At 47.1% G+C, this 18,767-nt stretch overlaps 1 protein-coding gene across 1 annotated transcript in view; it reads right to left on the bottom strand.

Annotated features, from left to right (window-relative positions):
• Positions 1-16,380, bottom strand: part of LOC138852661 (uncharacterized) — a 171,110-nt gene extending 154,730 nt beyond the window's left edge. Inside the window, exon 1 of the mRNA XM_070084753.1 lies at positions 15,167-16,380. Within this exon, the coding sequence (XP_069940854.1) occupies positions 15,167-15,928 (762 nt within the window). The 5' untranslated portion in view covers positions 15,929-16,380. The remainder of the gene's footprint in view (positions 1-15,166) is intronic.
• Positions 16,381-18,767: the final 2,387 nt, after the last annotated feature.

The raw sequence follows: 18,767 nt of genomic DNA, 5'->3' as shown, positions 1-18,767 counted from the left end.
CAACCCTAGTGTTGCAACCTGCTTGTTTCCCACACACACCCATACCTCTATCTTCCATCAGTTTAAAATCATAGGCATTTCACCAATGGCCTTCTCAATCGAGTCTGCAAGTGCTACCACCCCTGCCCCAGAGAGATGAACCCCATCCCTTGCATACATATCATGTTTGCCATAAAAGTTGTTCCAGTTGTCAATGAATGGGATTGCAAGTTCCTTGCAGTATCTGTCTAGCCAGCAATTTACACCAATTGCCCTAGACAACCATTCATTTCCTACTCCCCTTCTAGGCAAGATGCTACATATGATTGGGATCCCTCTCTTAGACTTAATGAAATCTATAGCTGACCTGTACTTATCTAGCAGCTCTTCTCTCCTACCCTTCCCAATATCATTTCCACCAGCACTGAGACAGATAATGGGCTTGTTCCCATTACCTGACATGATATTATCCAGTCTGTTGACAATGTCCCCAACACCAGCTCCAGGGAAGCACACTCTATCTCTCATCTTCTTATTCCTATTACAAAAAGCACGGTCAACATATCTTACCTGAGAGTCACCAACCACAAGAATGCGCTTACCTTCATTAGCAGGGGCAGTAGTACCCTTACCTTCACTGGCCACTGAAGTACATTCATCCTGGAGAACAGAGAAGCGATTTCCTACCTTCAGATCTTCACTCTTAACTTTCCTTACTCTGATGCGCCTCCCATTACTGTGAACAACTCGCCACTTGTAGCAGGTGCTGGGCTGCACCTCACTGCTGGTACCCGTTGCTACCTCCCCACCTACAGCCTCCTCACAGTGAGAGACAGACTGCACCTCACTGCTAGAAGCCTCATTCCCCACATCTCCAACCACCTCACACTCTCTCCCAGGCCCATTGAGGTGGACCTTCAGCCTCCTAATCTCCTCCTGGAGAAGCAAGACCTCCTCCTTCAACTCTCCAACCTCAGTTTTTAAAACACTGCAGAAGCAAGCCATGCTTTGTAACCGTCCACGCTAATCCCCAAAGCAGCTCAGGGTCTGTGACCTCACGTGACGACTGACCACTGAACACTGAACACTGAACACTGGCGTCAGGTGGCAAACAATACCGTCAGGTGTCTATATTGTTTACCATTCCTGTACAACTTGTCATACACTGCAACATCATGGAATCTTGGTTAAGAGAACATCTACACGGCTACTATAACTACTACTACAACTAACCCATCCCTTGGGTATGATCTACTTCCACTGGGGAATCCCGCCTACCAGTGACTATGCCCTGGTATGCTACCCGTCTCTTTCCACCTGACGCCAGTATATAAGCGCCAGCCTTCTTGCCTGTGCTCCAGAATCTTCACGACTACGGTGCTCTTGGTGCTAGTGGTCATGCAATCCTGAACTTCAAGCATCAAATAGAATTGAAGATAGAGGGAAGTACAGTAGGTGGAGGATATGTAAAGCCCTACTGTAAAAGGGGAAATTTTGTGGAGTTGAGAGACTTTCTGAATATAGTGTATTAAGACAGAGAAATGGAAGGTGAGTCAGTAGATGAGATGGAGTACCTAGCTGAAAAATTCAAAGGAACTGAGGAAGCCTTCATACCAAGATGCAGAAACGACAAGGACAATGAGAGCCATTGGTTCAACCAGAGATGCAAGGAGGCAAATAGGAATAGTATAAGAGAGAGCGGTAATAATACAGGGGGAAAAAAGAACGGACGAGAACAGAGAAGTGAACAGACTAACCAGAAACTAATATACTAGGCTGAGGAGATAGGTTAAGAGACAATTTGAGAACTACATAACAGCAAAGAAGAAAAGATGAAAGTAAAGGACCAAGAACAACGACAAGGAAGTCTGTGAAGTTTTGATACAACTATCTGACGAAGTCTTCTCAGTGGAAAGTGGGACAATACCAGAGAGATTAAGAAGCAAGGAGCAACAAGAGGTACTAAATGCCACACAGCAAAGGAAAAGAAAAAAAAATACTTTTGATGGACCAAGATATATCAAAGACAATGAGACCAGACAGCGTGTCACCATGGACTCTGTGAGAGAGTACAGAAGCTTGTCTAAACCAGGGATCTCCAAACTTTTCACTACGAGGGCCACATTTTCACGGGCCAAAGGAAAAAAAGTCAGTCTTATCAATAAATATAAATGTAATCATCATCAAATGATTCAGAAAAAAAAGTGAAATATGACAATTACGAAGAAACAATAGTGTGCTTACGCTGAGAAATGATATATAGTGAGTAAAAATGTCAAACATAAACCAATGTTCTGACAACAATCAATTACTGAACTGCAGATGAGTAAAGCTGACACAAGATTAATGAGAATGATGCAACTGGGTTTTTTTTATTTTTATTTTCAAAATATTGCTGACCTGAGGTTTAAAACTTGAGGTCCAGTTATTGGAATAGACTTCAAATGCTCATCAGATAAATGTGCGTCATATTTGCACTTAACATACTCCATTTTTGAAAACGTTTGTTCACAAGGGTATGTTGTACCAAAAACTGATACGAATCCACAGGCAAATCGCTTCAAATCTGGAAACTGTTCAGGTTGTAAAGATTTTTATAACCGGATCAGATTTCCTTCTTTATACTTTTCTTTCATCATGTCATCTGACTGGACATCAATAATTTTCATTTGGAGCTGAATTGGGAATGTTTCAACACTGTTTACCAATGGATTTAAAACCCCCTTTATTTCATCTGTTTTTCCGTCAAGATCAGAAAATTATTTCCGAAATTATTTTTGCAAGTCATTCATGATTTCTGTTGCAAATAAAGAAAGAAATTCAGTTTTGCTTTCTTCAAAACACTGGAAATGAAGCAAATTAGGACCTTTCACATGTCCTTCATGTAGCATCAATATTGCCCTGAAAGCCTTGACATGCTTGAATGGATTACAAATCAAATTTCTCTCACCTTGCAACTTCAGATACAGTTAATTCATGTGGCTTTCCACGTCTGCAGAGAGAAAAAAAATCGATTTCCAAACCCAGTCAACGTCTCGTAACAACAGTGGTTCGGGTTGATTCTTTTCCGTGAGAAATGAATAGGTTTCTTTTCTGGGCTGAAAGAACCTTGATAGAACCTTTCCACAACTAAGCCATCAAACTGCTGCATAATAAGTCAACGAAGTCAGAATCAGTTTCTTTCAGAAAAATCACAAAACTGGCGATGATTAAACCAATGAGATCGAATGAAAATCACTGTTGAAACAACAGTTTTCAGAACGCAACACATGTCTACATATTTTCCGCAGAGTGTTTGCTGAGGGATAACACAGTGTTGGAACATGGACTTTCAGAACCCACCATCCTCACAAACGTTTATTATTTGTCCAATCAAAACTTTAAATAAAAAAAAAAGGCACAATACCGTTACTTTGTAAACGGTCCAAGTCGGACCGAAACGTCGTCGTAAGCTCCTCTCTTCTATGTGCGGATTATTTGTGCAACCAAAACTTTCTTCAGTCAGACATGTTCTTTCTTCCATCAACTGTCACACACTGCAATTTATTCCACTCCAGGTTATATTCATATAGAGTTTTTTTCAGTTCTTTGAAGACATCATCTCCGGTTCCTGTGATGTGCATGCACAGGATGCTAATTCTTGTGTGAAATTAAATTCATTGTCGACGTCACGGATGAATACTAGGACTTGTGATGTGTCTCTCACATCATTCGATTCATTAAGTGCAAGAGAATAAAACTGAAAAGTTCGTACATTGTCTGCAATTTGATGAAATATATTGCTTCCTGTATCCTCAGTTCCACGAGCAACAGTATTTGCCGCAAGACTGAGGATTTTGCACAGACTTGCTTCTCCTGGGCATAATCCTGGCACTGCTTCCAGCATAGATTCTTGGGCCAGATCTCCATCGGTGAATGGCTTTGCTCTTGTACCTAACCCATAAGCGACTTTGTAACTGGTCCTGGTTAAACAGCTTCATTTTCAGCTTTCCTCTGCGTCAAAAAAAGCCTTGTTGGGAGAGCAACCTGCGTTGCATTGATTCGTTTTTTTTTTTCCCGAACGCTGTGTTCCTGTGAATTGGAAGCAATTTGGTTTATGTTTGGTCTCATAGTGCCGACGTACATTGCACTCCTTCAGAACTGCAACATTTTCGTGGCATATCACCTGGTTGTACAAAGAATTTACGTCCCATTCTTCATTAAACAGCGGCACTCAGTCTGCACTGATCTTTTCCTTTTTCCTTCCATAACTGAATGGTATATCTGAAAAATGAAAAATTTGAACAAATTTTGACGTGTAAATTGTTATAAATGACTGAAAATGAGTTTCTTTTTTTTAGTTTTACTATTTATAAATATTTCAAGTTACTGCGGGCCACATAAAATCTTGTGGAGGTCCGCATGTGGCTCTCCACAAGAATGGATATGAGATACCAGAGATCTGGAAGACAGCAAATGTTGTCTCTACATATAACGAGACGAGAATTAAATTACAGACCAGTTTCTCTGACATGCATACTGTGTAAGGTAATAGAGAAACTTATTAAGGGAAGAGTAGGAGAACACTTGGAGAGGAGTGCTTTCATAAACCATAACCACTATGGGTTTAAGGATGGTAAATCTTGTTTTATTAACTTGTTGGAGTCTTATGACAAAGTAACAGATGTGCGATTTTTTTTGAGACTACAAAAAGGCGTTTGATACTGTACCCAACAATAGGCTGAAAACTTGAGATTCAGACAGGAATAACAGGGAACTTACTCCGCTGGATCAAAGAGTAACTTAGGGAAAGGAAGTAAAGTGACTGTTAAGAGAACGGCGTTGGATTGGGTAAGAGTAATTAGCGGGGCCCTGCCAGGACTGGTATTAGGACCAGTACTGTTTCTGGTTATGTGAATGGCATTGAAGATGAGACTGGTTCAGATATATCCCTGTTTGCTGACAATGTAAGACTAAAGAGAATAAAAAGAGATGAGGGCAAGGAAAGGCTCCGAAGGCATCTGGAAAATTGTAGCAATTAAGCCCCACAAAATGCGAGGTCATGAAGATTGGGGAAGGAGGCAAGAAAACTTAAAACGGGATATAAACTAGGGAGACAGAGGCTGCAAACTTCACTCATAGAGAGAGACCTAGGGGTGAGCATAGTGCCCAGTATATTGCCAGAGGCTCACATCAGCCGAATAACTTCTGTAGCCAATATTCGTATAGTAAATCTAAGAGAAGCCTTCAGGAATCTCAACAAAGAGTCATTCCAGACAATTTATAAAACATACATCAGGCTCGTGTAAGCAGCACCAGTATGGAACCCACACCTGAAAAAGTATATTGAGAAACTGAAGAAATTGCAGAAGTAAGCACCAAGGCTTGTTTCTGATTAAGGGACATGAGATTTGAGGAGAGGCTAACGGAATTGTGTCTAACGACATTATAGGACAAGAATCAGTGAAGGACATGGTAACAACATACAAAATACTCAGGGGAATCAATAAGGTAGATACAAATAGGTTGTTTGAGAGGCGAGAAACGCAAACTCGGGGACACAGCTGGAATTTCAAGACACAGATGAGCCACGGGGATATTAGGAAGTATCTCTTTAGCCAGAGTGGCCAAGAAGTAGAATGATCTTACTTAGGAAGTGATGGAGGCAGACTCAATACGTAGTTTTAAGAGCAGATACGACAGAGTCCACGAGGCTAAGAGGGAGTGAATCTGGAGAAGAGTGGCAAGTTAAGAAGCAGGGCCAGGAGCTGAGAATCGACCCTTGCAGCCACAAATAGATGAGTACACACACACACACGCATATACACATAAACATACACGAACGCGCACTTGTATACACACAAACACACACACACACACACACACACACACACACACACACACACACACACACACACACACACACACACACACATACACACAAACACACACACACACACACACACACACACACACACACACACACACACACACACACACACACACACACACACACACACACACACACACACAGGCCAGAAGCTATGACTCGACCCCTGCAACCACAAATAGGTGAGTACACAGCTGGTTTCCATACACCTGCTGACTTTCCCCGCTGTCTGCTTGTTTCAGGTAGAATACATCCTGCTGACTGCTTTCTGCAAGCTGTCTAGTTCCTGCTGGCTTTCTGCTCCCTGCTAGCTGTCTGCTCCCTACTGAGTCTGCTCTCTGTTGGCTGTTTGCTCCATGTTTTCTGTCTGCTTCGTGTCTACTCCCTGATAACTGTCTTCTCCTTGCTAGCTGTCTATTCGCTACTAACTTTCTGCTCCCAACTAGCTGTGTACTTGCTTCCTGTTGTCTGCTGGCTGTCTACTTCCTGCTAGATATGTGCTCCCTCATAACTTCCTGCCTCCTACTTACTGTCTGCTTGCTTGCTGCTGGCTGTCTGCTTGCTTCCTGCTTACGGAATGACCTTTACCAGCATGGAACTTGACAGTACCATACAAGTTGGATGAGCAGACCCTGGATGAACTGTCATCTAGTAGGCAGGTGTTAGCTCCTGCTGTCCTCCAGCAGGCAGGTGTTAGTACCTGCTGACATCCAACAGGCAGCTGTTAGCACCTGCTGTCATCCAGCAGGCGGCTATTAGCACCTGCTGTCATCCAGCAGGCAGCTGTTAGCACCTACTGTCATCCAGCAGGCAGGTGTTAGCACCTGCCGTCATACAGCAAGCGGCTGTTAGCAAATGTTATCATCCAGTAGGCGGCTGTTACCACATGTTGTCATCCAGCAGGCGGCTGTTGTCATCCAGCAGGCGACTGTTGTCATCCAGCAGGCGACTGTTGTCATCCAGCAGGCGACTGTTAGTACCTACTGTTATCCAGCAGGCGGCTGTTAGCACCTGCTGTTATCCAGCAGGCGGCTGTTAGCACCTGCTGTTATCCAGCAGGCGGCTGTTAGCACCTGCTGTTATCCAGCAGGCGGCTGTTAGCACCTGCTCTTATCCAGCAGGCGGCTGTTGTCATCCAGCAGGCGACTGTTAGCACCTGCTGTCATCCAGCAGGCGACTGTTAGCACCTACTGTCATCCAGCAGGCGGCTATTAGCACCTACTGTCATCCAGCAGGCGACTGTTAGCACCTACTGTCATCCAGCAGGCGGCTGTTAGCACCTGCTGTTATCCAGCAGGCGGCTGTTAGCACCTGCTGTTATCCAGCAGGCGGCTGTTAGCACCTACTGTCATCCAGCAGGTGACTGTTAGCACCTACTGTCATCCAGCAGGCGACTGTTAGCACCTACTGTCATCCAGCAGGCGACTGTTAGCACATACTCTTATCCAGCAGGCGACTGTTAGCACCTACTGTCATCCAGCAGACGACTGTTAGCACCTACTGTCATCCAGCAGGCGACTGTTAGCACCTACTGTCATCCAGCAGACGACTGTTAGCACCTACTGTAATCCAGCAGGCGACTGTTAGCACCTACTGTCATCCAGCAGGCGACTGTTAGCACCTACTGTCATCCAGCAGGCGACTGTTAGCACCTACTGTCATCCAGCAGGCGACTGTTAGCACCTACTGTCATCCAGCAGGCGACTGTTAGCACCTACTGTCATCCAGCAGGCGACTGTTAGCACATACTCTTATCCAGCAGGCGACTGTTAGCACCTACTGTCATCCAGCAGGCGACTGTTAGCACCTACTGTCATCCAGCAGGCCACTGTTAGCACCTACTGTTATCCAGCAGGCGGCTATTAGCACCTGCTATCATTCCAGCATGCAGCTGTTAGCACCTACTGTCATCCAACAGGCCACCCATATAACACAATATAACACCATACCACAATAACACAATCTAGATCAGTGTAAAGTGCTCAGTAAAATCAGTAAATTAAAATATATATGAGTAATCATGAGGAATGAATCTGGAAAGAGTTATTCAGTGAATAAAACAAAATTAAATGAAATAATATAGGTACCCTCTACCCACCAAAATTCACCCACTACCCACATGCGTCAAGCCTCGGTTTCTATAAATAAATCTCACATAGTTCGGTCACCACTGCAGAGGAAGGTAAAGTGGAAATCAGTTTTTTTTGTGGCATACAGAGTGAAGTAAGATACGAGCAGGATGCCAGTGCAACATACATGTAAAGAAATCCTTGGAAGGAAATCCAGGATCACGTGCAGCCTGTGCTTTTCCAGGAATCATATCTCTTGTGCCTCAAAAAGTGACTTCGAACTAGCAAGGTGCTGTTGGTTGTGCAATAAAGATATAGAACTCTGGGTAGGTGTCAGAAAGGTACTAAGAAGGGTAATAAATATTAATAATAAGCAAGAAAATAAAGATAAAATCTTGGACAGTCTACCAAAGTTTTATAGAACACGGGAGGAAGAGATAGGAGGAGTAAACCAAAAATTGCCAGATACCCAGACCACAACTGATGACTCGAAACTACATAGTCACCCACTGAAAAAAACACAGGAAACAAAAACGTCTGTAAACCCAACCCCCCCAGACATAGTGCTAACCCAGACCCATCCTCCAGTCCTAGCACTACTGCCCACAGTGCTGGTGCTGGCCCAGGCTCAGCCCCCAGCTGCAGTGCTGACTAAGACTCAGCCCCCAGCCTTAGTGCCAGTCCAGACTCTGCTAGGGACCACTAAAACCACTTCAACCTTAAATATACAACCATCATTGCACAAGACCATAGTCCACATTACAGATGTTGTGGAGGAGTCTTCTTCTGGGGAAAGTAGTTCCCCGGAAGCAGGACGGGGTGGCCCTGACTTGGATTCTGAGGATTATAATGCAGTCCTAGAAACTGCACAAGCTGAGAACATACCTACCAAAAATTCTACCCAACCAAAAGCGAAATTGTGCAAATTCTACGTTTGCGGCATCTCTAAGCATGGAATATCAGGGAAAATATATGGGACATGCAACTTTGGGCATCCCAATAAATGTCGTGACCTCCTGGCTAAAGGAAAGTGCCGTTCTCCCTCCTGTAAATTCTTTCGCCCAGAAATGTACCACTGCTCAGTCCTCCAAAAACAGTGCTACAGCACCAACTGCCCTGCATACCATCTAAAAGGGACCAGGAGGTACAGACCTCATAAAACAATCAATAGTAAGTTATGACAATCCCACTTCATGTGATTTTTTAGTGGCAGGAAACGAAAAAAGATAATGAAAGGAAAAAATAATTATAGTCTACCACCTTGGAGCCTTGTTGGACTAGAGGCACAGCCAGTGGCTTCCCATGGCCCTCCAAAACCACAGCTACTGATGCCAATGACAAAATCTCCCAAACAAACACAGGATACAACATCGTTTATATTTGCTAATATACAGGGCCTTAAGCCATCCACCAACAACAAAATATCTTTTATCAGTGGACTTCTAGAGGAGTCTAATGCAGTGTTTGCAGCCTTCACAGAGCCCCACACAAAAGATCACTTTGACGAAGAAATATGGATAAATGGGTACAACCTTTTTAGAACAGGCAACAAGGGGGGTTGGCCTGTATGTCAAAGAGTCGCTCATCTGCATGGAGATAAAGAACATGACAAATGATGTAGTTGAAGATCTAACAATAAAGATCGAGAACCAAAACCTAGTCATTGTGGTTGTATATAAGCCACCAGATGCAACCTCCCAATAGTTCAAGGAACAGCTACTGAAAATTGATTACTGTCTGGAAAACCTTCCAGCTCCATCCCCAAACATCTTACTGCTTGGTGATTTCAACCTAAGTCATACAAAATGGAAGAATGTAGCGAATAATGTTATAGCTGAAACAATCCCTGGAGGTAGGGCAGATGAAAGGTCACACAGACATAAGCTCCTAATTCTCAGTGATATACACATCCGAAGTTAGCAGATAGTGGAGCCAACAAGACTGGAAAACACACTTGACCTTATCTTCACAAATAATGATGACCTGGTAAGAGACATAATATAAAAAACAACTAATTTCGATCACAATCTAATCGAAGTCCAGACTTACATGCACAGGGGTTCTGATCAGCAAAATAGACGTAGCTGTGAAGGTGTCTTCACAAAATACAACTTCAACAACAAGAACATCAACTGGGACCAGGTAAACCATGTCTTAAATGAAACATGTTGGAAAGATACCTTAAATAACATGGATCCAAACCAGGACCTTGAAAGGATCAACTTCCTGGCAGCTGAAGTATATTCAAGACATATTCCCCTAAGAAAGAAGAAGAGAAGAAGTAAACTGGAGAAAGAAAGACGCTCCCTCTACAGAAGACAACTAAGAATCACTGAGCTCCTCAAGAATGCTAGATTATCTGATTCATGGAAGGAAGCGCTGACCAGGGAAGCGGAAAATATCGAACTTAAGTTGAAAGACTCAAACAGGACCCAGGAGAGACAAGAGGAGCTAAAAGCGATTAGTGAAACTGAAAGAAATTTGAAATATTTCTTTTCATATGCCAAAAACAAGGCAAATACCACATCTAGTATCGGGCCCTTGTTCAGATAAAATGGGACTTACACAGATGACAACAAAGAAACGAGTGAGATACTGAAATCCCAATAAGACTCAATGTCTTATATATGTCAATGTATGACAGATTTTCGACATCACCCTAACTCCGACAGACTTTGAGAAAGTCATTGACAGCATGCCCATATACTCAGCCCCAGGCCCAGACTGCGTGGAACTCTGTGTTCATTAAGAACTGCAAGAAACCCCTTTCGCGTGCCCGAAGTATACTATGAAGAAGGAGTTTAGACATGGGTGAAATTCCACATTCACTAAAGACAACGGATATAGCCCCACTCCACAAAGGTGGCAGCAAAGCATTAGCTAAGAACTATAGACCAATAGCTCTAACGTCCCGCATCATAAAAGTCTTTGAAAGAGTGCTAAGAGGCACGATTGCAAGCCACTTGGATTCCCCAAAACTGAACAATCCAGGGCAACATGGGTTCAGGGCAGGTTGCTCCTGCCTCTTACAACTACTGGATCACTATGATATGGTCTTGGATGCACTGGAAGAAAAACTGAATGCAGATATAACATACACAAACTTTGCAAAAATCTTTGACAACTGCGATCACGGCGTAATAGCACACAAAGTACGTGCTAAAGGAATAACTGGCAAAGTGGAGAGGTGGATCTTCAACTTTCTAACCAAGTTGTGTACGAATGGTATATAATACCGACAAGATGAGAGTATTATATACCATTCGTACACAACTTGTCAGACACTGCAACATCATGGAATTTACTCTCAACTTTCTAACCAATCGAACACAAAGAGCAGTGGTCAACAGAGTTAAATCGGAAGCAGCCATAGTGAAAAGCTCTGTTCCACAAGGCACAGTACTCGCCCCCATCCTGTTCCTCATCCTCATATCAGACGTAGAGATGTAATCCACAGCATCGTGTCATCCTTTGCAGACGATACTAGGATCCGCATGAGACTGTCATCCGTAGAGGGCACGGTTAACCTCCAAGAAGATATAAACCAAGTTTTCCAATGGGCAACGGAGAACAATATGATGTTCAATGAAGACAAATTCCAACTACTCCGCTACGGAAACCTGGAAGAGATAATAACTAAAACAGAGTATACTACAAACTCTGATCATACAGTAGAGCGGAAAAATAATGTGAGGGACCTGGGAGTTGTAATGTCTGAGGATCTCACTTTCAGTGATTACAACAGTGCCACGATCACAGCTGCAAAGAAAATAATAGGATGGATAATGAAAACATTCAAAACAAGAGATGCCAAGCCAATGATGATCCTTTTTAAATCACTTGTTCCCTCTAGGCTGGAATATTGCTGTACATTAACATCTCCGTTCAAAGCATGTGAAACTGCAGATCTAGAGAGTGTACAGAGAACGTTTACTGCACGTATAAGTTCTATCAAACACTTCAACTACTGGGAACGCTTGGAAGCACTTGACTTTTACTCGCTGGAACGCAAGCGAGAGAGGATATATCATAATCTACACTTGGAAAATCCTAGAAGGAATGGTCCCTAATCAGCACACAGAAATCACTCCCTATGAAAGTAAGAGACTGGACAGGCTATGCAAAATACCCCAAACGAAAAGTAGGGGCGCCACCGGTACACTAAGAGAAAACACCGTACGTGTCCGGGGCCCAAGACTGTTCAACAGCCTCCCACCATGCATAAGGGGAATTACCAATACTCCCCTGGCTGCCTTCAAGAGGGAACTGGACAGATACTTAAAGTCGGTGCCGGATCAGCCGGGCTGTGGTTCGTATGCTGGACTATGTGCGGCCAGCATTAACAGCCTAGTTGATCGGGCCCTGATCCACCGGGAAGCCTGGTCGTGAACCAGGCCGCGGGGGCGTTGATCCCCGGAATTCCCTCCAGGTAGACCTGCTGTCATCCAGCAGGCAGTTGTTAGCACCTGTTGTCATCCAGCAGGCGGCTGTTAACACCTGCTGTCATCCAGAAGGTGGCTGTTAGCACCTGCTGCCATCCAGCAGGCGACTGTTAGCACATGCTGTCATCCAGCAGGTAGCTGTTAGCACCTTCTGTCATCCAGCAGGCGAGAGTTAGCACCTACTGTATCCAGCAGGCGGCTGTTAGCACCTGCTGTCTGCTGTCATCCAGCAGGCGGCTGTTAACACATGCTGTCATCAAGAAGGTGGCTGTTAGCACCTGCTGCCATCCAGCAGGCGACTGTTAGCACATGCTATCATCCAGCAGGTAGCTGATAGCACCTTCTGTCATCCAGCAGGTGGCTGTTAGCACCTGCTGTCATCCAGCAAGCGGCTGTTAGCACCTGCTGTCATCCAGAAGGCGGCTGTTAGCACCTGCTGTCATCCAGCAGGCACCTGTTAGCACCTACTGTCATCCAGCAGAAGGCTGTTAGCATCTGCTGTCATCCAGCAGGCGACTGTTAGCACCTGCTGTCATCCAGGAGGCGGCTGTTAACACCTACTGTCATCCAACAGGCGGCTGTCAGCACCTGCTGTCATCCAGCAGGGAGCTGTTAGCACCAGCTATCATTCAACAGGCGGCTGTTAGCACCTGCTATCGTCCAGCACGCATCCATTATCACCTACTGTCGTCCAGCAGGCGGTTGTTAGCACCTTCTGTCATCCAACAGGCCGCTGTCAGCACCTGCTGCTATCCACCAACTATCATCCAGCACGCGGCTGTTAGCACCTGCTCTCATACAGCGGGCATCTATTAGCACCTGCTGTCATCCAGCAGACAGCTGTTAGCACCTTCTGTCATCCAGCAGGCGGCTGTTAGCACCTACTCTCACCCAGCAGGTGGCTGTTAGCACCTACTGTCATCCAGCAGGTGGCTGTTAGCACCTGCTGTCATCCAGCAGACAGCTGTTAGCACCTTCTGTCATCCAGCAGGCAGCTGTTAGCACCTACTCTCACCCAGCAGGCGGCTGTTAGCACCTACTGTCATCCAGCAGGTGGCTGTTAGCACCTGCTGTCACCCAGCAGACAGCTGTTAGCACCTGCTGTCATCCAGCAGTCGGCTGTTAGCACTTGCTGTCATCCAGCAGGCAGCTGTTAGCAATTGCTGTCATCCAGAAGGCGGCTGTTCACACCTTCTGTCTTCCAGCAGGTGGCTGTTAGCACCTACTGTCATCCAGCAGGCGGCTGCTAGCACCTGGTGTCATCCGGCAGGCAGCTGTTATCACCTGCTGTCATCCAGAAGGCGGCTGTTAGTACCTGCTGTCATCCAGCAGGCGGCTGTTAGCACCTACTCTCACCCAGCAGGCGGCTGTTAGCACCTACTGTCATCTAGCAGGCGGCTGCTAGCACCTGGTGTCATCCAGCAGGCAGCTGTTATCACCTGCTGTCATCCAGAAGGCGGCTGTTAGCACCTGCTGTCATCCAGCAGGTGGCTGTTAGCACCTACTGTCATCCAGCAGGCTGCTGCTAGCAACTGGTGTCATCCAGCAGGCGGCTGTTAGTACCTGCTGTCATCCAGCAGCCGGCTGTTATCATCTATTGTCATCCAGCAGGCGGCTGTTAGTACCTGCTGTCATCCAGCAGGCGGCTGTTAGCACCTACTCTTACCCAGCAGGCGGCTGTTAGCACCTACTGTCATCCAGCAGGCGGCTTCCAGCAAGCGGCTGTTAGCACCTCTATTGTTAGCACCTGTCATCCAGGCAGTCATCCAGCAGGCTGTTAGCAGGCGGCTACCCTGTCATCCAGTGCATAGTGTCATCCAGCAGGCAGGTTATCGCTGTCATCCAGAAGGCGGCTGTTAGCACCTGCTGTCATCCAGCAGGTGGCTGTTAGCACCTACTGTCATCCAGCAGGCTGCTGCTAGCAACTGGTGTCATCCAGCAGGCGGCTGTTAGTACCTGCTGTCATCCAGCAGCCGGCTGTTATCATCTATTGTCACCCAGCAGGCAGCTGTTAGCACCTGCTATCATCCAGCAGACGGCTGTTAGAACCTGCTCTCATCCAGCAGCCAGCTGTTTGCATCTGCTGTCATGCAGCAGGCGGCTGTTAGCACCTGTTATCATCCAATAGGCAGCTGTTAGCACCTGTTATCATCCAACAGGCAGCTGTTAGCACCTGTTATCATCCAGCAGGCAGCTGTTAGCACCTGTTATCATCCAACAGGCAGCTGTTAGCACCTGTTATCATCCAGCAGGCAGCTGTTAGCACCTGTTATCATCCAGCAGGCAGCTGTTAGCACCTGCTTCGATCAATATAACTCATGCCTGTTATTTCAGCACCTCAGGGGAAAGAGAGAGAGAGAGAGAGAGAGAGAGAGAGAGAGAGAGAGAGAGAGAGAGAGAGAGAGAGAGAGAGAGAGAGAGAGAGAGAGAGAGAGAGAGAGAGAGAGAGAGAGAGTAATGGGTGTGGTGGGGGGCATGAGAGGGATTACCAGCATTAAATTAATGAGGAAGTGATTGATGCGTATGGGGGTTTAAGCATTTTCTGGAAATGGGGATCAATGAAGTTTGATCCTAGGAAAGCGAGGATGCTTTACTTCCTCGGATCAGGAGCCTTTTATAAGCCTATGGACGGGAGGAGAAAGAGAAATGGGTGAGAGTGGAGATGGGGAGGCAGGATGGGGAGGCTGGATGACAATAGAGTGGGTAGAGAAATGGGTGAGTGGTGATGGGGAGGCAGGATAATGAGAAGAGGTAACAGTGGGGGGGGGGGACCACTGGGATATGCTGCAGTGTAAGTGGTAACTTACCTGTGAGGAGGCAGGACGCTGTACAGAGATGGCGGGGAGTGATGTGCGCCTCATAGTGATGGGTGTGGGTGGCGGTGTGGCCAGTCTGATGGACAAACAGTCACCTCTTCCCTTCTGCGTCACCACCAGCAGCAGCACCAGCAGCAAAAGTAGTACCAGTGGAGGTCTGCTGGAGCGAGCGTCGATAGCGGCGCTGTCGAGGAAAAGGTCGACTGGGGTGACCAGGGGACCCAACAGGTGGGAGAACAGCTGTCTGGCGAGGCTGCTGACCAACCTCACCTGCGGTCCACGCCCACCCAACACCTGTACTGTCCAAGGCGACACCTGCTGCCCCCTCGAAGTAAGTACTTGAACCGTCGAAGTCAGCACTAAGACTACCGTGGCCGGCACCACCGAGGTGTGAGTGGGTGGCCCGGGGTCACCAGAGCTAGAGGGCCACCCGCCAGGAGACGAGGGCCACCAGCAGTAGCAAGTGTTGCCCAGGAGTGGTTCACACTTGAACAGGCAGGTCACACTACACGGGAGGGGCCACACTACAGACGGTGCCACCACTCTCACCAGTGCCACCGTTGGATCCACTGACGACTGACCCTGGCACTGACGCGAGCTGCCGCTTCTGGAGACGTCGCTGGCGAGTGGTGACTTCGAGAGTGCCGCTTGCGACTGAAGGCCGCGTGCGGGGAGTCGCTCAGCAGCGGCTGCGGCAGGAGCCGCACTCTGCCGCGGTGTTGAGGGTGGCAGGCAGGAGCGGCGCTCGGCCATAACGCAGTGCCCGCACCGCCATCATGCGGGCGGCATGGCGCGGACGAGCGAGGCGGCGCAGGGGGAGATCACTCGCGGTCTCACACAGGGAGGCGCAGGTCGTGTGCTGCTGCCCTGCACTAGCAAGCTACACTGACGCACCACACGCACACACGCACTCACATACACACACACAAACACACACGCACGGTACACAGGCGCACGCAAGTGCCTGCGCTGTAGACCTGCTCACCACCGCCTCCACACCCCTGCTGCGCACTCCACCTGTTCCTCACCGTCACCCCTCTCTTCCCCTCACCTTCACCCCTCTCTTCCCCTCACCTTCACCCCTCTCTTCCCCTCACCATCACTCCTCTCTTCCCCTCACCACCACTCCTCTCTTCCCCTCACCACTACCACTCATCTCTTCCCCTCACCACCACTCCTCTCTTCCATTCAATGTCACCCCTCTCTTCCCCTCACCGTCACCCCTCTCTTCCCCTCACCACCACTCCTCTCTTCCCCTCACCACTATCACTCGTCCCTTCCCCTCACCACCACTCCTCTCTTCCCCTCAATGTCACCCCTCTCTTCCCCTCAGCACCACACCTTCCCCTCACACTCACCCCTCTCTTCCCCTCACCACCTATCCTCTCCTCCCCTCACCACCTCTCCTCTCCTCCCCTCGCCACCTCTCCTCTCCTCCCCTCACCACCTCTCCTCTCCTCCCCTCACCACCACTCCTCTCTTCCATTCAATGTCACTCCTCTCTTCCCCTCACCGTCACCCCTCTCTTCCCCTCACCACCACTCCTCTCTTCCCCTCACCACTATCACTCGTCCCTTCCCCTCACCACCACTTCTCTCTTCCCCTCACTACCACTCCTCTCTTCCATTCAATGTCACCCCTCTCTTCCCCTCACCACCACTTCTTTCTTCCCCTTACCACCACTTCTCTCTTCCCCTCACTACCACTCGTCTCTTCCCCTCACCACTACTCCTCTCTTTCCCTCACCGACACCACTCTCTTACCCTCACCGTCATCCCTCTCTTCCCTTCACCACCACTCCTCTCTTCCCCTCACCACCACTCCTCTCTTCCCCTCACCACTACTACCCATATCCTTCCCTCTCTCAACTCCCCTCTCTTTCTCTCTCTCATCACCCCTCTCCTTCCCTCTCACTAACGCTTCGTTCTTTCCCTTTTACTAACTTTCTGTCATGAATGTCTTCCATCATACCCCTCTCCCCACCCCACACACTCCTCACATTTCATCCCTCTCATTACCTCTCCATCTCCTCTCCCCCCTCTCCTCACCACTCATCCCTCTCCCCACCCCACCCCTCACCCCTCTCCCCACCTCTCACATCAGGCCACATCCGAAAAAAATTGCAGTGCAAAAAAATGGTAACAAGAGTGACACATGAGGTGGGGAAATATCCCTTCACTTCCATGAAAAAACAGCAAGCAACACCGCCCAATATTCCCCAAAATTTCCCCTAATTAGAAGGGAATATCTACTGAGGGATCAGATATTATTTATAATGAACGGTGCATGTTTGCCTTAAATCGGATTATCTTAAGGCGCTTATGGAATTTGGAGGTAATCAGGTGGTTCCAAGAAAAGCGAGGGTTGCTCTACTTCCTTGCATCAAGAGCTGTTTGTAAGGGACGGGGGGAATATCTGAATAGGACCTCGACGTCTTTGGAGTGTGGAACAGTGTATATGTTGGAAGTCCCTTCTATCTGGACAGCTTCGCCACTGGTCTTGCATGCCATCCTTAGCAACTCGCACAGTGAAAACCGTGCAGACCTTATTGGTCAGCTACCACTCTACTGCAAATACACAGTAGGTGTGACAGGCGGTGTCACGTGTGCCAGTCACAGAAACAGGAACTGCTAGGAGAAAATCGCCATATCAATGCGCACTCACAGCCAAGAAGCAAACTCCCTCCTGGAAAACTGCCTTTTCACTCATCAGTGCAGAACTTTTTTCCGTGATAGGGTTGTCCCAGCTACATTATTTATCTATCATATTATTGCCGTGTATTTTTCAAACAAACATTAATTTTCCAAATAAATGTCTCATCTCATCATTGTCCCAATTAATATGCACACATTGTGGGCCACAGATTGTCTGGTCAGGACTGAGAGAGGATCCCACTGAGTGGTGCCTTCCAGTGTTGCTGAGGTCCTCCTTCCCTGATGACGTCCCGACATATTCTGGAAGAATTTGCTTCAGCGGTTTATTGCATCCAGTGTAGGAAGATAAGACAGCTTCGCCACTGATACCGAAGCTTTTCAATGTATTTTGGACACTAAGTTTAAGGCGTATCGACTGCATGAGGTCATTAATGCTGCGTGTAAACTTTCTCACCACCAGTCAAGAATACTTTAATCCCTCAAACAGATATTAAAGTAAATTCTCAGTGAATATAAACTGAGACACATATTTCTTCTAATAAATGTCCTGGAATGTACATTTTTCCACATCTTGTCGGCATCACCACACCATTTTTCATCGATGTTCCATAGCGTAGCTTCCCACCCACCCTCCTGGACCTGGCACGAATACCAGGATGCATAACAGCACTATCAAGCCAAGATAATCCCGCTGTACCTCCGGCACGCATCGTAGTAAACATTCTTGTTATTTTTCTTTATTTACGAATGAACTAGCAATTACAAGCTACCTCCTTACCGTGATTAAAAGATTAGGTATGTAAGCAAGAGGTTCAGCTGTCTGATAACGTGCTGCTGGTGTGTTGAACTGACACACTGAGACAAGCTGTCCCTGACAGATTTGTCATCAACTTCCCTTAATCAAGGGGGAGAAAAAGTTGAAAATACAATCGGGTAGT

Source organism: Cherax quadricarinatus, chromosome 13, assembly GCF_038502225.1.
Source record: "Cherax quadricarinatus isolate ZL_2023a chromosome 13, ASM3850222v1, whole genome shotgun sequence".
NCBI lineage: Eukaryota > Metazoa > Arthropoda > Malacostraca > Decapoda > Parastacidae > Cherax > Cherax quadricarinatus.
Note: the sequence above shows the minus strand (reverse complement) of the source record. Positions and strands in the feature narration are given on the sequence as shown.